Source organism: Battus philenor, unplaced genomic scaffold (genome assembly GCF_028537555.1).
Source record: "Battus philenor isolate CCGP_79_NKW_IND1 unplaced genomic scaffold, ilBatPhil1.0.hap1 SCAF_29, whole genome shotgun sequence".
Classification (NCBI taxonomy): Eukaryota; Metazoa; Arthropoda; class Insecta; order Lepidoptera; family Papilionidae; genus Battus; species Battus philenor.
Window position 1 is genome coordinate 785,788 of NW_027181692.1, and position 21,625 is coordinate 807,412.

The following is a 21,625-nucleotide window of genomic DNA, read 5'->3' on the forward strand; positions in this document are numbered from 1 at the left end:
TGTATCAGGATAGGGTCTAGCCATATCGGGACCTCTAGCCGTGGGTAGGTTTGTAAATAAATCAACTATACATAAGTACTTAATTTAATATATAAAAAAAACATTACAAGTTCCTTAAAACTAATTATTGTCGATTTAGTCTTGTGATATTTACGTACAGTGTTTATTGAACATTGTACTTCAACACTATGAGCATTAAGTTCATTTTATAATAACATTGTCATATTTAAATCGCATTAAAATGTAACATACTGTATTTATATAAACAATATTACTAGCAAAAGTGATAATTGTACTTAATCTGTAAAAAAAATTTGAGGGTAGAAATAAATTTTATTACAACGCCATCTATCGAACGGTAAGTGTAATATATCTTACTTTTTAAGTGGTATGTCTGGTGGTGACGATTGTCAGCAGGCGGCGGGTTTGGTGGTGGCGACGCGACATACGACCGCACGGAGGTCGTTCACCGCCTCGTCCTGGACAGCCTGATCGAACTTCTGTAACAGGATACAGCAAAGTTTTACACAGATGACGTAATATTGATCACAGTCCGTGGTAGTGAGGAGTGCGGAAAGAAGTTCCTAGTTTGCAACCGGGTACCACTTGTCCAGCTGTTGATGGACTGTGGGATGTACCACGCCAGAGAAACAGACATAGTACATTTTCCCCAAGATCCTCATTTGTCTTGCAACCTCAACTTAGACATCTCAAGTCTTAGTGGTTTTTCCCGACACGGGGCCCACGCCCCACATTCGAAAGTGGACTCGACACGAGTTGAACCCTTTCGCTTTAATATATATATATATATCAAATAGAGGCGTAATAGGCGTAAGAATTTTTAGAAAGGATAAGGTAGGGCGTGGCATAACCATCGTGATAGCACCTCGAGGGTTTCGGGGGTAGCGTATCCACGCATACCCCGAGACGGGCTATCTAAAATAGCACGGCGCGAGCGAAGACCGCGTGGTGATCCCTGACCGGGAGATACCGCGGTCCCCCGTATAGCGCAGAGGGCGACCACCGGGGGGGGGGTTTTAGTGGGCAGGAATCCCACATATGCCTGTCCTCCCCCCAGAGGCAGGGCATCTTGAATACCGGAAGATTTCCCCCACCGAAACCAAAAAAAAAGGGCGTGGCACAAAGTTTGACAGCCACAACTCCAAGAGGGTATTTGAATAAAAAAATTTAGATAGATTTGTGAGTAAAAGGTACGTTGATGTGGCGGGGGCAGAAGAGACGGTTGGGGTTTTATGGTGAGGAGACTTTGGATCGACACGCAGCGGATGACGTCCGCCCACTGACGGCTCGCTTCTAACAGATCCTATTGAAAATCTAAAAGCATGGTCACCATGTTGAAGAGTTGAAGTCTAACGGCTAAAATGATAATGATGATAAAGTTGTGGAACTTCATTGATGAAGGTGGCAATGAAGGTCAGCTTGTCACTAGTACCGACAACCGTGGAGTAAAAAAGGCTTTACTTTGAGGAGTAGATAGACCTTAAGGTCGCTGAAAGACATCAGGAGAGGCTAGGAGAAAATATATGTTCATTGGTCATCCTAGGGTTAAAATGATGATAAAATTATGGAACCTCGTTGATGATGACAGTTGGTACGAAGGACAGTGGGCGCTGCACGGCATCCGTCTTGTCTCCGTACGCAGCCAGGAGTGCATCACCCTGTTCACCAGCTGCGCAACGCTTCAGCTTGTCGGAGCTCGCGGACTTCTTCACCTGGTCCAGGCACTGGAAGAAACGGTGATGGAATATATCGGAGATGTAACATCTGTATCACCGTACCTCGATGCTGCTTGTAAATGTATAATTATTTATTTCAAGGTTCTTCATTACATCGTCAGGTTCTTCTCGGAAGAACCAACATTTCGAACCTGGCCTAAATGGAGAAAATTTGCATTATTAATACCCTGTGCAATAATTGTATATTATATCAAAGTATCGACATTACGTAGTTGGTTTTTATTGCTAAATTAATAAAACTTCTACTATGTGGTCACAGTAAAATATTATGAACACAATAATTATGTCAAAGTATTGACAATTAAAATTGCTCTTAAAATTTCTTGAACCATAACTTTTGATTTTAATCAAAAACGCTGTCGCTTATAAAGTTGAACCAGATACCAAATGTTAAAATATCTTGAACCATCTCATTAATTCAAAAACGCTGTCTCTTATAAAGTTGAACCAGATACCAAATGTTAAAATCTCTTAAACCATCACATTGATTCAAAAACGCTGTCACTTATAAAGTTGAACCAGATACAAATTTCAAAATATCTTCGACTATCACATTGATTCAAAAACGCTGTCGATTATAAAGTTAAACCAGATATCAAATGTTAAAAAATCTTAGACCATGACATTGATTCAAAAACGCTGTCGCTAATTAAGTTGAACCAGATACCAAATGAAAAATATCTTGGACCATCACATAGATTAAAAAACGCTGTCGCTTTTAAAGTTGGACCAGATACCAAATGTTAAAATACCTTGGACCATCATATTGATTTAAAAACGCTGTCGCTAATAAAGTTGAACCAGATACACAAATCTTAAAATATCTTGAATCATCACATTGATTCAAAAACGCTGTCGCTTATAAAGTTGGACCAGATACCAAATGTTAAAATATCTTAAACCATCACATTGATTCAAAACGCTGTCGCTTATGAAGTTGAATCACATACCAAATCTTAAATTATCTTAACGTCATGACATTGATTCAAAAATGCTATCGCTTATAAAGTTGGACCAGATACCAAATGTTAAAATATCTTAGATCATGACATTTATTCCAAAAACGCTGTCGCTTATAAATTTGAACCAGATACAAAATCCACGCGACCATATATGCCACGCGCCGGTTTTTTATGAATGAATAATTTTTATTTCAGGATCCAGTGAGTCCATAGAATATAAGTTGGTAACAAAATTTTATTAAAAGGCTATATTACTTATGGTTTAATATGTCATACACTCTAACTTTAACACTAATTTAAAAAGTCGCTTAATATCAAAACTCACTTAAGATAATACTTAATATTAGCGTTTATTTTGCCATACACACTCTTGTGTACATGTATCCAGTGCACAACATTCGCGACAACAGTTAAAATATTATTGCTACTGTTATATAGCATGTTCCACGCGCTAGCTGTTCGATATATTAAGTTTTTTTTTTATTTACGCTCCTTAGATATTAGTGGTTTTTTACCTTGATTTCAATTATAAATAATGCTTTTTAATCTTACACGGAATAACCTTTCTGATTATTCTCTCATTTTCATTTACTTCTATATAAATAGTAACAAACTTTGAAAGAAATTTATAAATAAAAAATATAAATATTTCTTTACGTACACCACGCGGTATAAAAAACCTCTGCCATAGATTTTTCTAGAATATTTATTATAAATCTACCAAAGAGGTTAACATATGTATACGATGAGGTCGCTACTGGACTATATTTGAAAAATGGAAGTGATTTCTGAATGACTCCCATTTTTCTATAGCCAACTTTTTCTTTGTTCATTTACTTGAATTCAAATGTTAATAATTAAATATTATTTGCATATATAAGGTAATTAAAATTAAAAAATACGCAGTGCCGACATTTTAGCATGTTACTTCGCGCGATGCTGACGTCGTACTATCTCATGTAATTTTGTCGGTAGGATCTCGCGCCGGCGCGAGACCGGCCTCTCACTATATATACCTAAGTAAACATTATTTGAAATAAATATTTATTTAATTATTACAGTGCGTCAGTTAAGACAGATGACCTATCTTCTCCTAAATCTTCCTCAGGTGATCTTGAATTTCTAAATATCTACACACCTTAGACCTGGTACCACCTGGATTTAAGTTTTAAATGAACCTAATTACGTCGTAGAAAGTTCCAGTATGATCACTATTGCTCCACTAGAGGTCCAAAAAGGTTCATTATTAACTTCTTTTGTACTTACCGTGTCCAGGGCTTTGTCGGGACTCGCGTTGCCCATCAAGCACAGCACCATCTCCATCTTATCTGTATCCTGGAGGCTTCGGTCCTTCAGGATGCAGGCTTGCAGCTGTGAATGATCACGTATATATAAATCATCATTATCTGATGCCCAATTGTGGACAAAGTGGACAAAATACTTTGAAATCGCTGGATACAAGCTTTCAGCAGGTTTTAGTGAAATTCAGCAGTTGACGTCCTATGATTTAAACCAGTGATTCCCAAAGTGGTCTATATCGACCCCTAGGGGTCTATGAAAACCTACAAGGGGTCTACGTCAGCGAAAAAAATTTGGGGGTCCATGAAATGAAAATGGGGGTCCACGATAGTGGATCTCAACACAAACACTGATAGTACCTATTTACTTACATCATACTATATTATAATATCAAAACATTTACATTATTTATAAAAGTACCTATGAAGTAAATAAAATATTATATATGTTTATAAAATTGTGTAAGTTGTAGGATGTTGGTATTCGCTTTGTGGTCGCAATACATTTTGAACTTGTAAAAACCTGAGAGTCGCAGTCTCAGAGCTTCGCTACCTTGCACTGACTTGTTCAATTCGTCACTCTACAAATACAGTTATAAATTTACAGGAAATCAATATCAGGTAAGTACGGGGTCTACCCAACACGTAAAAACATGGCAAGGGGTCTACGACACAAAAAAGTTTAGAGAACTCTGATTTAAATCATTGTTTCAGCTCATAGAGACCCACTGCAACGCTTTCACCAAAGATATATATATATATATATATATATATATATATATATATATATATATATATATATATATATATCCCTCCATACACCATGATCGCCTTTTGGCAGACGGGTTGGTGATCAGTGTGATATTATAGTACGCAGAGGATTCCACTTACACTTCTACTGCAGACCATTCTTTGGAAACAATAAACATGAATTACATATGAATTTCGCTGCGAGATCGAATCATAAATCCGCAGAAGGACAAAGATTACTGACACGACTCGAAGAATTAATCGTCTAAAGTGGCAGTTGCCTGTGCACATGCACACGCGGCGTGGGTAAGCTTCCCACTAGTGGTATAACGATATAGTTAAGTGGGAACTTGCTGGAAGCGAGCAGCTCAAAACAAATTATTGTGACGATGTTTAGGGAATGCTTGTCTTGCAATGGGCATCCATCAGCTTAAAAGAAAGAAGGAGAAAGAAGGAGCCATTAAAATTAAGCATTTCGACTCTACGATTTTTAAGCCAGAGTATAGAATCCAGTTTATTTTTCGAAAAGCCAGGTGTCTTAAGAGTCAGAGTGAGGTACCTATTTATTGCGTTCATCGAAAATATCGTCGCTTATCATCAGGGAAGTTGGTGATCAAATGTGAAGGCGTCTAAATAAAAGTCAACTTATTTATTTAATTGAATCAGGCGTTACCTTGCGGAAGTCCATCCTAAGTAATTGTAATTAAGCGTAATGAAACCAATGTAAGAATACATTATAATATATTGACATATTTATAATGTTGAGAAGAAACAGTTGTTTAGAAAATGAAATAATTATAATATTATTATATGAAGTAACACGTAATAGAAACATTGAAGGAAACAAAAACGAAAATATTCGATTGGAAATGTAATTAATTAAAATTACAAGAGATGAGAGAGAGAGAGATAGAAATTTTAAAGGGTGTGAGAGAGAGAGTAGAAAATTTGTGAAAGATATACATGTCCCACAAATAAGATGGAGGAACGAAAGGCCCTCAATAATGGGCGCCATTAAAAAAGCATAAAATTAAAACGAATAATTTGCAATCATCTTTATTGTGAACGTTCCCTTAAATAGAGTTATATGCTTTTATTTAATGCAATCAGGCGTTATTTTGCGAAAGTCCATAAGTAAGAAAAGGACCAATATTTAGCCACTTCCGCACATGCAGTGGTAGTCGTGCAACAAAGTGCACCGCCCGCCAGCCCGCTGATAAATATCAACAAAAGTCAACATACCTTGTTCCCGTAACACTCATCAGGACCATGTTGGCACGTAAATTCCCATTTTCCGTTTATCTTGTCGTGCTAAAAAACAATCAATTTCAATTTAAAATATCATCAATAATAACTGTCAAATATTTCGCAATCCATCTAATATATAAAATTCTCGTGTCACGGTGTTCGAACTTGAACTCCTCTGAAACGGCTTGACCGATTTTTACCAAATTTTATATGAGTATTTAGTATGTCTGAGAATCGGCTAATATCTATTTTTCATACCCCTAAGTGATAAGGGTTGTTCACCCTTAAAATTTTTTTTTATTTTTTTGACGAAATTTTTTGTTATTATTTTTTTATGATACAACATACAAAAATACATACAAACCCTAAATTTTCACCCCTCTACGATCAACCCTTGTTTTTAAATTGAAAATTAAAAATATTTTTTTTGCAAAACAACGTTTGCGGGATCAGCTAGTTCTATATAGAAATGTATTAAAATATGTACATAAGAGAAATAAATGAAAAATAATATGCAAGAAAAAAACTGGGCGATATCTTTTAACATTCATTCTGAATATAGCAGACGGCTGACATAGCTCACAAATCACTAAATCCATTTTCCAGTCTTGTAAATCTATTCAAATTAAAAATATATATTTTTCAAGTAATTTAATGGAATCAGGCGTTACCTCGCGGAAGTCCATCCTAAGTAAGAAAAGGACCAATATTTAGCCACTTCCGCACATGCACATGTCTGACTCTGTGTTTGGCACTAATCGGTGTAACATAACTCCTGAAGATGCCCCGTGGAGGGGTGAAACACGTGTTGAGTGATTTGGTGGTTGTGTGATTCGCATTGTTTGCCGCATACGCATTTATCAGCGGGCTGGCGGGCGGTGCATTTCATTGCACGACTACCACTGCATGTGCGGAAGTGGCTAAATATTGGTCCTTTTCTTACTTTTTCAAGTAATTCACACGCGCTTTTGTATCGTCGATTATTTGTAACATTACAAGCAGCAAGCTGCCGCCGACTAGCGCTGCTCTAACAGACAGACAGAAACTCAACAGTTGCTGTTTTAAATGAAATTTAACAATTTTGTATACATTATAATATCCACCATGTAAATATGTCATCAAACCAAGTTCCACACATTTAGATCAAACATAAACTACCATGCTATAATATTTATTTAATAATATGTACATATAACCTCAGAAATGTTTTTAAACGGTTTTATTTAGTTCGACCCATACGGAATTTATTTATTTGGGTCAAAATTAGAAATTGAAATTTAAGCACCTTCCCATTGTCAGATTGATCTGAAATTTGGTACAAACATTTAATTTAGATGACAATACAATATAATAAAATCAATAACATTATAAATCTAAGATGGCCGCCGATGGCGGCGGATTACATATTTTTCCTTAGCCCCCACAATATGGGTATCAAATCAAAGGGCTACACTAGTAAAACACGATGATTATGTCAAAATTTAAAATTCAAGATGGACGCCGTTCCAATATGGCGGACTAGGTAAATATTTTTCCACAACCACCACAATATGGGTATCAAAAACCGTTTAACTTAAAAGTTTTTTAAATGTATTTATTTATATTGCCAACATCACAAACGTAGTATTATTAAAATTGAAATCATTTTAAAATACGTGAAAATATATTCAATTTATGTACAAATCTAATAACTAATTATAGTAAAGAGGAAACATGTTAAAAATAAATGATAAACCTGTATTACGTAATATTAAAACACGTTTAATTAGTAATTAATTTATGTAGATCCATGTTTTTTTTTTTAATTAAATAAGTCGCAATACGTAAAAGCGTCAGCAAATCGATAACAAAATTCATAAAATGCAAATTATTTATATAATTATTAAATGTCATTGTATAAATGACATAAAGATGTCTGAAATAGATTTTTAATCTGTAATTTATTTTTAAACGATATTAAAAGAAAATTGGTTTAATTGGTTTACTTTTTGTGTAGATATATTAATTTATTGTAATTTAAACGTTGACTTTTGCTATTCAATACGTTTATGAAAATATTATAATGTCAATTTTTTTGGATCGGAGTGTCAATGCTGCCCCAATGCTATTTGCAGATTTCGCATGTTTGAAATGGCTTCGCTGTATACTTTTTCTTTTCTTATTGTAAATGGTGTATCCCATGCGTGTATATATATATATATATATATATATATATATATATATATACCTCGCTTTGCGTCGTTTCGTTTTGCGTTTTTATCGAAGTTGCGTCGCTGCTTAATTAGCACTAATTTTCACTGTGCGTCGTTAGATTTTTGAGGTGTTTTGGGTTCGAGTCTAATTTTTTTTGAAATTTTCTTTTTTTTCTAAAAGATGGCAACACTTGTTTCTAATTGCGCCATGCCATCAAAACTCGGGGATTCCCTTTCTAACTAAAAATCAACGCAACTTGAATACAGTTTTATTTTCACTTTGTTTTGCTAATTTTAAGAGTTCAGTTTCAATTACGTAGTGTGTTGTGCTTTTTTTTAAACAGAATAATAAATTTATATAAATTTTTACGTGTATTTCTGGTTACAAAAAAGGTAAACATTTTTCTAGTTTATTCATTGCCGGTTAGGCATTCGGAGCCGACTCGGAGTCCTCCAAACGCGGAACAGTGGGCTATCAGGTGGACCACGGTCTGGTCCACGCCTGGTTCACAGAAGCACGAGGGGTCCTCCTTCATCTTGAACCTGTGAAGGTACTCAGAAAACCCCCCGTGCCCCGCAAAGAGCTGGACCAAGACCGCGTCCACCTCGACACTGAAGACACGCGGTAGGCTGAGATAGCGTCCGGGAAAACTTCTATCTAATGATATACATATATGATCACTGTGAAATAAATGTATAATAACTAGCTGATCCCGCAAACGTTGTTTTGCAAAAAAAATATTTTTAATTTTCAATTTAAAAATAAGGGTTGATCGTAGAGGGGTGAAAATTTAGGGTTGTATGTATTTTTGTATGTTGTATCATAAAAAAATAAAAACCAAAAAAATTGTCTAAAAAATTAAAAATAAAATTTAGTGGTGGACCACCCTTATCACTTAAGGGTATGAAAAATAGATAGTAGCCGATTCTCAGACCTACTGAATACGGATATAAAATTTGGTAAAAATCGGTCAAGCCGTTTCAGAGGAGTTCAAGTTCGAACACCGTGACACAAGAATTTTATATATTAGATAAAAGAAAGATGTACTCACAGTGGCCTTCCCGTAAGGCACCAGTTTGACCTTGACGGCGCCGCGGAAGTCACGCCACACTGGCGCCAGCTGTGACGTCACAAATCGCTTGCTGTCCGGGCAAAGCGCCTCGTAGTAAACAGCGATCTTTACCTGCGCAGAGAAATATATCGTTAAGAGATCTAAAAGACCCCTTGATATTTGTTTGACGCAATTTTTTTTTGTGGCCCTCGGGAGGGTAAACAGCGATCTTTACCTGCGCAGAGAAATATATCGTTAGGAGATCTAAAAGACCCCTTGATATTTGTTTGACGCAATTTTTTTTTGTGGCCCTCGGGAGGGTAAACAGCGATCTTTACCTGCGCAGAGAAATATATCGTTAGGAGATCTAAAAGACCCCTTGATATTTGTTTGACGCAATTTTTTTTTGTGGGCCTCGGGAGGGTAAACAGCGATCTTTACCTGCGCAGAGAAATATATCGTTAGGGGATCTAAAAGACCCCTTGATTTTTGTTTGACGCAATTTTTTTTTGTGGCCCTCGGGAGGGTAAACAGCGATCTTTACCTGCGCAGAGAAATATATCGTTAGGAGATCTAAAAGACCCCTTGATTTTTGTTTGACGCAATTTTTTTTTGTGGCCCTCGGGAGGGTAAACAGCGATCTTTACCTGCGCAGAGAAATATATCGTTTGGGGATCTAAAAGACCCCTTGATTTTTGTTTGACGCAATTTTTTTTTGTGGGCCTCGGGAGGGTAAACAGCGATCTTTACCTGCGCAGAGAAATATATCGTTAGGGGATCTAAAAGACCCCTTGATTATTGTTTGACGCAATTTTTTTTTGTGGCCCTCGGGAGGGTAAACAGCGATCTTTACCTGCGCAGAGAAATAAATCGTTAGGGGATCTAAAAGACCCCTTGATTATTGTTTGACGCAATTTTTTTTTGTGGCCCTCGGGAGGGTAAACAGCGATCTTTACCTGCGCAGAGAAATATATCGTTAGGGGATCTAAAAGACCCCTTGATTTTTGTTTGACGCAATTTTTTTTTGTGGCCCTCGGGAGGGTAAACAGCGATCTTTACCTGCGCAGAGAAATAAATCGTTAGGGGATCTAAAAGACCCCTTGATTTTTGTTTGACGCAATTTTTTTTTGTGGCCCTCGGGAGGGTAAACAGCGATCTTTACCTGCGCAGAGAAATATATCGTTAGGGGATCTAAAAGACCCCTTGATTTTTGTTTGACGCATTTTTTTTGTGGCCCTCGGGAGGGTAAACAGCGATCTTTACCTGCGCAGAGAAATATATCGTTAGGAGATCTAAAAGACCCCTTGATTTTTGTTTGACGCAATTTTTTTTGTGGCCCTCGGGAGGGTAAACAGCGATCTTTACCTGCGCAGAGAAATATATCGTTAGGGGATCTAAAAGACCCCTTGATTTTTGTTTGACGCATTTTTTTTGTGGCCCTCGGGAGGGTAAACAGCGATCTTTACCTGCGCAGAGAAATATATCGTTAGGAGATCTAAAAGACCTCATGATTTTTGTTTGACGCAATTTTTTTTTGTGGCCCTCGGGAGGGTAAACAGCTATCTTTACCTGCGCAGAGAAATATATCGTTAGGGGATCTAAAAGACCCCTTGATTTTTGTTTGACGCAATTTTTTTTTGTGGCCCTCGGGAGGGTAAACAGCTATCTTTACCTGCGAGGAGAAATATATCGTTAGGAGATCTAAAAGACCTCATGATTTTTGTTTGACGCAAATTTTTTTTGGCCCCCGGGAGGGTAAACTGCGATCTTTACCTGCGCGGAGAAATATATCGTTAGGAGATCTAAAAGACCCCTTGATTATTGTTTGACACATGATTTTTTTGTGGCCCCCGCTAGACCTCTCGTTCCACCCCCTATTTTGTTATGAACAGGGACATACTTTCTTTGTACATTTATTACTGTATATAGCTACTTCCGCTATGTAGCAGTAGTCGTGCAATAAAGTGCACCGCCCGCCAGCCCGCTGATAAATGCGCATGCGGCAAACAATGGGAAACACAACTACCACCGTTAAATCACTCAAGTGTTTCACCCCTCCACGGGGCATCCTCAGGAGTAATGTTACACCAATTATATACATAAAATTATAAAGATTAACCCTTAATGACCTAGAGTTTCAATTTTGATACCAATCTTTTAAACCGAATGTTCACATTACTATTAGTTTTTAATAGGTTGGCTGTATGTATTTTACTGTTGTATAATATTCTTTCTAACGAAATTAAAAAAAAATCTATTTTTCCCCTCATCTAGACCCTCAAGCAAACACAGTAATATAAAAAAAAATCACTTTCGTAAATCAGGCTACTAAGGGTTAAAGCAGAGGTCTTTGTCCACCTGTGGGCGTCCCATGGTTGAAATGACAATGATATCACATCGTAACCTGTTATTGGAGCCTGAAATTGAAAGCCTATAATTTTTATTACAATAACACTGAAATACCGGTGAAAAAACAGAAGCACACACGTCATGAGTGTTTGACGTCATTAAATTAAAAGAAATCACTTAAGACTCACCTTATTATCATCCCTCTTGCTCTTGGCCCATACACCGCACAAGATGGCGGCCAGAACAAAAACCAGAAGAGTTTTCATCTTGTACTGGAACAGAAAAGACGAATGTTGTAAAACGTCGAAATTAAAAGTGTAATTAGCTGCTTGACCTCGTGGTGACCATGAGCGGGTAGACGTGGCGTGGGCAAGCCGCCCACTAGTGGACCGACGACATAGTCAAAGTTACACACACACACACACACACACACACACACACGCACACGCACACATATATATATAAATATACTAGCTGATCCCGCAAACGTTATTTTGCGAAAAAAAAGTTTTTAATTAACAAATAAAAATCAAGGGTTGATCGTAGAGGGGTGAAAATTTAGAGTTGTATGTATTTTTATATGCTGTATCAAAAAAAAATCGACAAAAATTTTTTAAGAGTGAACAACCCTTATTACTTAGGGGTATGGAAAATATATAGTAGCCGATTCTCAGACCTACTGAATACGCAAATAAAATTTGGTAAAAATCGGTCGAGCCGTTTCGGAGGAGTACGGTAACTAACATTGTGACATGGATATTTTATATATTACGAGTAGATATAGGATGCACCATTTACAATGACCACGTAACCTTCCGAAAGAGCGACGACATTTTCGTGGAATGTCTCTGGATGCAGCGCATGCGCACCATAACGATCTTTGAACGACCAAATTTTTTTTGACCTAGCTTACATTGCTGACCAAGTGACATTTGAAGGTTTCGCGGCTGCGAATAGAACGTTAAAACACTATGTAATTTATTTACAAACAGCTGTGGTAGATGGGAGCACAAATGTGTTTACACTTTTTACATTAATTATATAGGATTGCCACAGATAACAAACAAGTTTCTGATATACGCTGTAGCATCCTCTGCGTACCATAATACCAAAATGCGATCGCAAATCAAAAAGTGGCGATTGAGGTATATACCCCACAGATATCTTTAGTGGAGGGCCTAGGCCTTGAAGTGGATGTATATAGGCCAAGGCAAACAATCGAACGAGTGTTTTTAAAAACAAAAAATGTCATATATTCATGTTTGAATACTCAACAGTGTATCAAAATTTAAAAAAAAAATGTCATATATTTATGTTAGAATACAAAGGGGTGTACCAAAATTAAAAAAATATCATATATTTATGTTAGAATAAAAAAGGGTGTACCAAAATTAAAAAAAATGTCATATAATATATTTATGTAATAATACAAAAGAGTGTTCCAAAATTTGAAAAAAATAAATAAAAACGTTATATATTTATGTTGGAATACAAAAGGGTGTATCAAAAATTAAAAAGGAAAAATTTCACCTAATTTCTAGTAATATATAATTTGTCGATTTCAAAATTAACATTATTCGAATTAATTGCGTAATATTTTCCCGCGCTGCTAATGTCAAACGTCAGACTAACGGACGCCATGTTTGTTTTTGTTTTTTTTTTGCGTGCATCGGAAACAAGGTTAGTGTTACGAATGACGGTATAACCAATTTGTGTATTTTGTGTTTATTATCTGTACTACTATTTTTTTGTGTTATACACAGGATGATGCAGAATTGGTTGTGCATGTTTTACACGAGTGGCGGTTGTGTGATTAGCATTGTTTGCCGCATACGCATTTATCAGCGGGCTGGAGGGCGGTGCATTTTGTTGCACGACTACCACTGCATGTGCTTAAGTGGCTAAATATTGGTCCTTTTCTTACTTAGGATGGACTTCCGCGAGGTAACGCTTGATTCCATTAAATACTTTTAACACTTGACTGGAAGACTCCCAAGGTATATCTAGCCAGAAATAATGACGCCGGTAAGTTATTTCACTCCATGTAACGCAATATAAAAGTATTAACAAAACAAATAGTGCGGGTGGAAGGAATTTCAACCGTCTTGTTGTCCGATGCAAGAAATATGGCGGATTTATTTGACGTAATTCCAACGCACATTCTGAAACATGCTGTATGTATAACACCGATAAAAGCAGACATATTTTCGCCGATGCTATATCTTTAAAGTTTAGTGATGTCCAAAGTTAAAATACACCTATCCCCCGATTTACACGGCAGATGTGTTCCTAAGAAAAACGTGTAAATCGAAAATTAAAAATTTTCAAGTCAAAACCGTGTAAATCGAAAAGCTCGCAGAAAATAAAATGCACTGACAAGTTAAAATATTTAATATATTACGGAAACACTGTTTAATTTTTATTTAATTACAATACATTAAACAGAAGAACGAAAAATAAAACCAAAGGTGTTTTATTATTTTTTATCACTGACAGAAATTACTCTCATTCTTTTTTTCGGAATCGAAGGTTCGAATTCACTTTCATCACTCCAAGTTATTTGTGCCGATTCGATGTTTTAAGCAGAAATATAAACAAAAAAAAAACTTATTTGGAAAACCGTGTAAAAGCGAAAACGTGTAAAACAAGTACCGTGTAAATCGGGGGATAGGTGTATTACGCAGTTCGACAGCTATTGCGGCACTCCTTTCTTAAAGTGTGCGAGAGGGACGCATATTCTGAAATATGCAGTCTGTAGAATACTAATAAAAATGGCAGACAATAGCAATTAAGAATGAAATTGATTTAACCTACATCTACTATCTGTTCCTTTTTCAGTCTATCTATGAGATAAAAGTAAAAGGAATCGTATTAAGGTCACATCACCTTCCTTTTTTTTTTCTTTTTATGGTCCCCGCTGTTGGGGACCTCTCGTTCCCCTATCTCGTGCGGGACAGGGACTTTTTAATTCTAGTAATTTATTCATATTTTTTATTATTATCATTCTTCTCTTTCATATATCATCTTATCTGTCGTACTGTTTCTTTCATTCTACAATTTTCCCAGTCTTTCTCTTTCATTCCATTAGCCATACATCCATCCTCAACCACTACATTCTAGGTTTCCTTACTTTTTTATTTTGCAACATTATTTATTGTTCAAATATTTAACACGTATTTTCTTTGTAATTATCATCTTATATTCTACTATTTATTACACTATTTTTGGTACTACTATTCCTTTTATTTCTATATTTTAGTGTTCGTTTTATTTTTACCTATTGCATTTATTACCACCTTCCTGCAGTAGCTGAGGAAGCATTCTCTCTCCCCTTCGTCTTCCTAGTGGACCATAACGAATGTTGATCCATCAGAAAACATAACCTCAAAAAAAATTATAACCAAAATAGTTCCTATCCTCAGGGTTTACAAGAGGTCCCAAAAACGGGGTGATTAAATAAAAAACTTGTCGACCTATTACTATACCATAATCGCCACGCCTGGCAGGTGGATTGGCGATCGCAGTGTGGTATTATGGTACGCAGAGGACACTACTGACCATCCTCTAGAACAGAGTTCCCCAAACTTTTTTGTGTCGTAGACCCCTTGCCATGTTTTTCCGTATTGGGTAGACCCCCTACTTACCTGATATTGATTTCATGTAAATTTCTAACTGTAGTGAAGTTTAGTGTTAAAAACTTAAAGTAAAAACACATGTTAATTTATACATTTATTAATTGAATTTAAATTAAAACTACTCAAAATAAAATTTTGTATCTGTTATGTAAAATATACGTAACATAAAATAAACTATAAATAAAATAACATAAGCAATAAGTTAATATTTTTAGTGAGAAAATTGAACCTGATGCTTTAATAATAAATTATCATATGGCGTCAATTTTGTGAGGATTAATCTTAAATCTCCTCGGCTAATGATGTCCAGTCTGTTTCTTTTTATCTTCATAGGTACTTTTATAAATAATGTAAATGTTTTGATATTATAAGATAGTATGATGTAAGTAAATAGGTACTATCAGTGTATGTGTGGAGATCCACTATCGTGGACACCCATTTTCATTTCATGGACTCCCAAATTTTTTTTCGCAGACGTAGACCCCTTGCAGGGTGTCATAGACTCCCTAGGGGTCAATATAGACCACTTTGGGAATCACTGCTCTAGAAGCAATCCTATATAATTAATACAAATAGTGTGAATTATATAAGTTTGTATCTCGTAAATCGAACCAGCGACTCACGATCTCAAATCGCATTCCTATACCGCTGCGCTACTAGCGCCACAAACTATATTTACGCTATATTTTTCCACCTTAAACCTTTATTACCGGATATAACATCTGTTAACTTTCAACTTTCTCGAGTCGTTGCTATACGAAGGCAAGCTTTCTATACAGCCTTTCTAAATCTCGATTTAGTGTTGATATGTTTCGTATGACTGTCGCTAGATGGAGTTGGTTCATTCGATTTTAATGACGGTAGATTAACTTTTAACCTAGACATATATATATATATATATAAGTGACGTTTTAACTATATATTACTTTAAACAATATATTTAACTATATATTGTTTAAAAGAATGAATGTATATCACATTTACTTTCAATTTATATATGGTATACCTGTATAAAAATATGATAATATAGTAAAAATGTTTTAAAGTTTTTTTATTTAGTATCTGTTCCTGTACACTTTGTATTGACAGATATTGGTCTGTTACATATAAATTGATTTTTAGATTGATCACATATACAGGTTGATTGTAAATAGCTTTACTTAATTAAAACTGTGATACTGTAATAGAAATTAGATAACTGAAGTGTTTGAGGATCTACGAAAGTAATGGAATGATTGAGAAAGGGAGATAGACTTGTAGAATGATAGAAGGAGAAAAAAAAGACATTGTGTACTATGGAAGACAAGAACGAAAATAAAAATTCTAGTGAAAAAATTATTAAGAAATACAAAACCCTATTTTACACCAACCCAATTAAACAACTAAACTAAAATAAACAAGCCAATTAAGTAGGGGGTGGAAGGAGAGGTCCCCAATAGCGGGAGCCAAAATAATGTAATAAGAAATGAGGAATAAAAGTAGAACAGAGCAATAGAGAAAGATAGAAGAATTAATAAGGAAAATATATAATTAATAAGGAAAATAGGGGTATTTACAAAAAAAAAAAAAATAGCGGGAGCCATAAAAAACAAAAAAAATTAGCTACACTTTTATTCCTTTGTAGCTATAACCAATCACCCTGTATGTAAACAGTTGTAGAGAACGATGTAATGTCGGCGTTTCCATATTTACTTTTAACAAATATAACAAACCTCACTATAGTTATATATATATATATATATATATATATATATATATATATATATATATATATATATATATATATATATATATATATATATATATTCTAATAAGACTGAATAAAATCGTCTTGCATCTAATCTTTTGACACTCAGGGCGCAATACGCCTTGTGGACGCCATACTTACCTTTAAAACCTTAAAGTCTTGGCGTTCATCTATTATACGTTATGTAGTCTACTTACTGCCACTTGAAACGGACTATCACCGCTGCCCAAATGGAATTTAAATATTCCGAGGCGGCAGAGGGCGCCTAATCTAAGACCTATTTAAAAGTACTGAAGGTCAAAGACTCTTCGGAGTCTTGGATCAGGCCGATACGTACTCTATCAGGATTATATCGCTATGGTGGACGCATGGATTGATTAGGGTCATGGTGCCCCACGAGGGGACCTCATTTTGGGCTGATTCGTTGATACCCGCTTAGCATTCTGATATAAAGAATGCAGTACTTTGGCTTGATCAGTTGATGATGAAGCTAAAAGAGAAGAATTAGCAGAAGGAACTCCAGCATCGCGTCTGTATGGAATGATTGTGGATTGGTGTCCACTGTAACGCACGACCAGACCTCGTTACCGACGATACCGGTTTGTTATTGACTAGCTGCAGTGTGCTCGCTGCTCGCCGTCGTCGTTTCTGGACAATGCGACTACAATGACATGACTACAGGTGTATCTTATAGATATAGTCGTGTCTTTGGTTATTTTAGCACAAAGTTATCTCTGTTAAAATCCATATCTTTTTAAATCGTTCGTATACGGTGTACTTAAAATATTTTTTAAACTCAAATAACACAGTTTTATTTACAAAAGTTTTAGACTGATTGAATCACCCAAAGTTTAGCATTAAATGCTTTCACGGAAACCACCAATTTGCAGCCAGATGTATTATGAGCAACAAATCAAAATTCTTTAAAACGAAGGCAATTTATATATCAATTCGCAAGGTGAATATTTTAACTATATATAGTATTTAAATTAATAACATTAATTTTACACATTTAAATAAACTTTGTTTAAAAAAACACCTATTTTTTAATTTATAAGAAAATGGCTGCCGGTACAAATTGTGACATTACTTTTGCACCACCTGTTATTTAGTTATACAGTATAAATATTGCGCATCGACCTTTGGAAAGAGACAATTGGCTAATTACGACTTCGTAGATCATTATCTCTGTTCCGCACTACCTATTTGACAGTTTGTGTTTCGTGCGATAGAGATAAAAAACAGATCTCTTTTTTAATTTATAACAAAATGTCTGCCGGTACAAATTGTGACATTACTTTTGCGCCACCTGTTATTTAGTATACAGTACCCGGCGATATATATTGCACATCGACCTTTGGAAAGCGACAATCGGCTAATTTCGGCTTCTTAGAGCATTATCTCTGTCCCACACTACTTAAGTGATTGTTTATATTTCGTGCGACAAAAAAAAACAGATCTCTTTTTAAATTGTGACATTATTTTTGCGCCACCTTATACATATACATATTAATGAACGTATGTTTATGGAGGTTGTAAAAATTACATTTGCTATTAAACTGTTGTGAAGTCGCAAAGAATAGGTTTACCGTTCTTCCCACGCGAGTTCTTTAACCTCGCCCCACATACGGCGCGCGCGCAAGTTGACATTTGACAGGTTAAAGAAATCTAGTGATGTGACATGACATGACAATTTTACCGGTTGAATTTTAATTATAATAAAGCTTTATTTTGATTCCACACAAATGATTTAAAACTAGTAACTTTAAATATAGTTTATGGTTATCTTGTACTAAGTTTGTATGGATCCCCTCAATAAAAACCACTTCCAAATCTTTCCATTTCTCTCTATCTTTGGCAACTTGGAGTCCCCCGTGACCTGCTGCAGCCACGATCACGTCAGCCCATCTGGCATCAGGTCTTCCTCTCGCTCTGGTATAATCAGCCAGTTCTAGATTAACTTTTACAGCTGGTTATATATATGTTAAAATTAAAAAAAAGATTTTTAAATTCTTGTATATATATTTTCCAAGTAACAATTTCATTTTATATTATGGAATAGTTTTTGGAATTTCATATTTTATTACGTAGTTTAAATATTAGACTATTCGAAAGACAAAAGGAAGGCATAAAAGATATTGTAAAGGTCTAAAAAAATCTAGAAAAACACATATATCCGAAATGTAACGTCCTTGACCCACACATGGCAGGATAACGAAAGGTCTCCAAAAATGGGGACCATATAAAAAAATTAAAAAAAAGTAAAATTAATTTCTTTATAATTAAAAAAAAAATCCTAAGTTGTTCCGTACGAAATAGTGTCCGTTTACGTACATATATGTGTATATGTTGTGTTTGTATATATATACAAGCGGAGCAATTCAATATAGAACCGCGGAAAAACCGTGGTGCGCTATTCTTCTATACCATGGATGCACAGACCGCGGCCCGCCGGTCGAATACTGGTGGCCCGCCGACAGCAAAAATAATACTCTCGTACATTCCAAAACATATTTAATTCTATTCAAGAATAAAACCAAAAAAAAATTTAATTACCTACATTCCTGGCGGCCGGCCCGCCATCAGTTCATGATTTGCCCGAGTGGCCCCTAGTCTTAATAAGTCTGTGCAACCATGTTCTATGAAATGGAATTCTGTGGAATTCCCCTTTTCGACGCGCCGCTGATGATGTTATCTTACACCTATAAGACACTCGTAACAAGATATTACGTAATTTCTTGTCCGTGTCGGACCTCTTTCTCGATATTCCAATGAAAACATGTATATATATGTATATATATATATATACTTGCGAAGAATTGTTTTTGAGTAAAAGCGATCAATAACATGATTGCACCCTTAGAGAAATTAATTGAATTTTAAAACCCGCTGACAAATGCACAAGCGGCAAACAACGCGAATTACACAACTACCACCGTTAAATCACTCAACACGTGTTTCACCCCTCCACGGGGCATCTTCAGGAGTTATGTTACACCGATTAGTGCCAAACACACTCTGTGAAAACACGCATTTATCAGCGGGCTGGCGGGCGGTGCACTTTGTTGCACAACTACTCACTGCATGTGCGGAAGTGGCTAAATATTGGCCCTTTTCTTACTAAGGATGGACTTCCGCAAGGTAAAGCCTGATTCCATTAAATATTTAGCAAACTTGTTGTACATCATCCCACGAAGGTTTCTTAGTTGGTATGACAAATTTTCGACAGATGGCGACACTGTCATTCCAATGAATTTCATATATCACCGCGACAGTTTACACTTATTTGAATTGAAATTAAAACATCGAGTTATGGGTGACCATAAGAATTTATGTATATATAAAAAACGGTAAAAAAAACGATATAATTTATTATTAAAACCGATTAACCGATAAATTCTCGATCAGTACATCACTAAATCGTATTAGTATATTGTACTTTAACTAAACGATCTTAGCGGACACAGCTGACGCCCGGAGCAATGAGAGACGAAATGATTTCATATGATTTACATTCATTTATTTGTATCAATTGACACTTTTAAATTATTTACAATGAACACTTATATCCTACAAGATAGGATGGAAAGTCTAATCTAAACAAATCTGTAATATCAAAATATAATGATAGAAATGCAAGAATAAAATAAAGATTAGAAATAAAATTGTACCTAGCCACCTAAGAGTAAAAAAGATGAGGAAAGGATGGCGATGAAAGCGAGGAATGAAATAACAAAAAAAATTGCAAGTTATTGTGAAGGATAAAAGGAAAGAATAAAAGAAATTGAGAATAATGAAAGCGAGTGTAGAATAAAGATAAAACCATGAAAAAATATTTGTAAATAAAGTCCCTGTCCCAAACAAAACAGGGGTACGAAAGGCTCCCAATAGCGGGGGCCATAAAAAAAAAAGATAGGAAGGATGTTCACTTCTTGATATAGGTCATTCCACATTGTTCCAATAGAGACATTTGGTGGAATTTCTACTCCAGAATTAAAAGGCTTTAGAGGTCTTCAACAGGCACTGTCGTCGCACATTACTTTATCTAAAAATTTTACTGTGATTTCTTGTGTTTAATTCGATATAAAATTACTAAATAATCGTATTTATAATGTCCGTCAATTTAAAACAAATCTGCGAGTGTTTTAAAAAGAATTATCTGTTTAAACCGGAGTTTCCCAAACTTTTTTGTGTCGTAGACCCCTTGCCATGTTTTTCCGTGTTGGGTAGACCCCCTACTTACCTGATATTGATTTCCTGTAAATTTCTAACTGTAGTGAAGTTTAGTGTTAAAAGCTTAAAGTAAAAACACATGTTAATTTATACATTTATTTAGTGAATTTAAATTAAAACTACTCCAAATAAAATTTTGTATCTGTTATGTAAAACATACGTAACATATTAATAATTTTTTACTTCATAGGTACTTTTATAAATATTGTAAATGTTTTGATATTATAAGATAGTATGATGTAAGTAAATTGGTACTATCAGTGTATGCGTTGAGATCCACTATCGTGGACCCCCATTTTCATTTCATGGACCCCCAAATTTTTTTTCGCTGACGTAGACCCCTTACAGGTTATCGTAGACCCCTAGGGGTCGATATAGACCACTTTGGGAAGCACTACTGAG

General features: G+C 35.5%; 1 protein-coding gene across 1 annotated transcript in view; it reads right to left on the minus strand.

Moving 5' to 3' along the window:
• Positions 1-70: 70 nt before the first annotated feature.
• The window catches only part of LOC137926289 (gamma-interferon-inducible lysosomal thiol reductase-like), a 29,990-nt gene continuing 8,435 nt past the window's right edge, over positions 71-21,625 (minus strand). The window contains exons 2-7 of the mRNA XM_068769888.1: positions 11,797-11,880; positions 9,260-9,391; positions 6,010-6,078; positions 3,986-4,090; positions 1,593-1,745; positions 71-500 (exon numbers count right to left, since the gene is read on the minus strand). Of these exons, the coding sequence (XP_068625989.1) occupies positions 411-500; positions 1,593-1,745; positions 3,986-4,090; positions 6,010-6,078; positions 9,260-9,391; positions 11,797-11,874 (627 nt within the window). The 5' untranslated portion in view covers positions 11,875-11,880 and the 3' untranslated portion in view covers positions 71-410. The remainder of the gene's footprint in view (positions 501-1,592; positions 1,746-3,985; positions 4,091-6,009; positions 6,079-9,259; positions 9,392-11,796; positions 11,881-21,625) is intronic.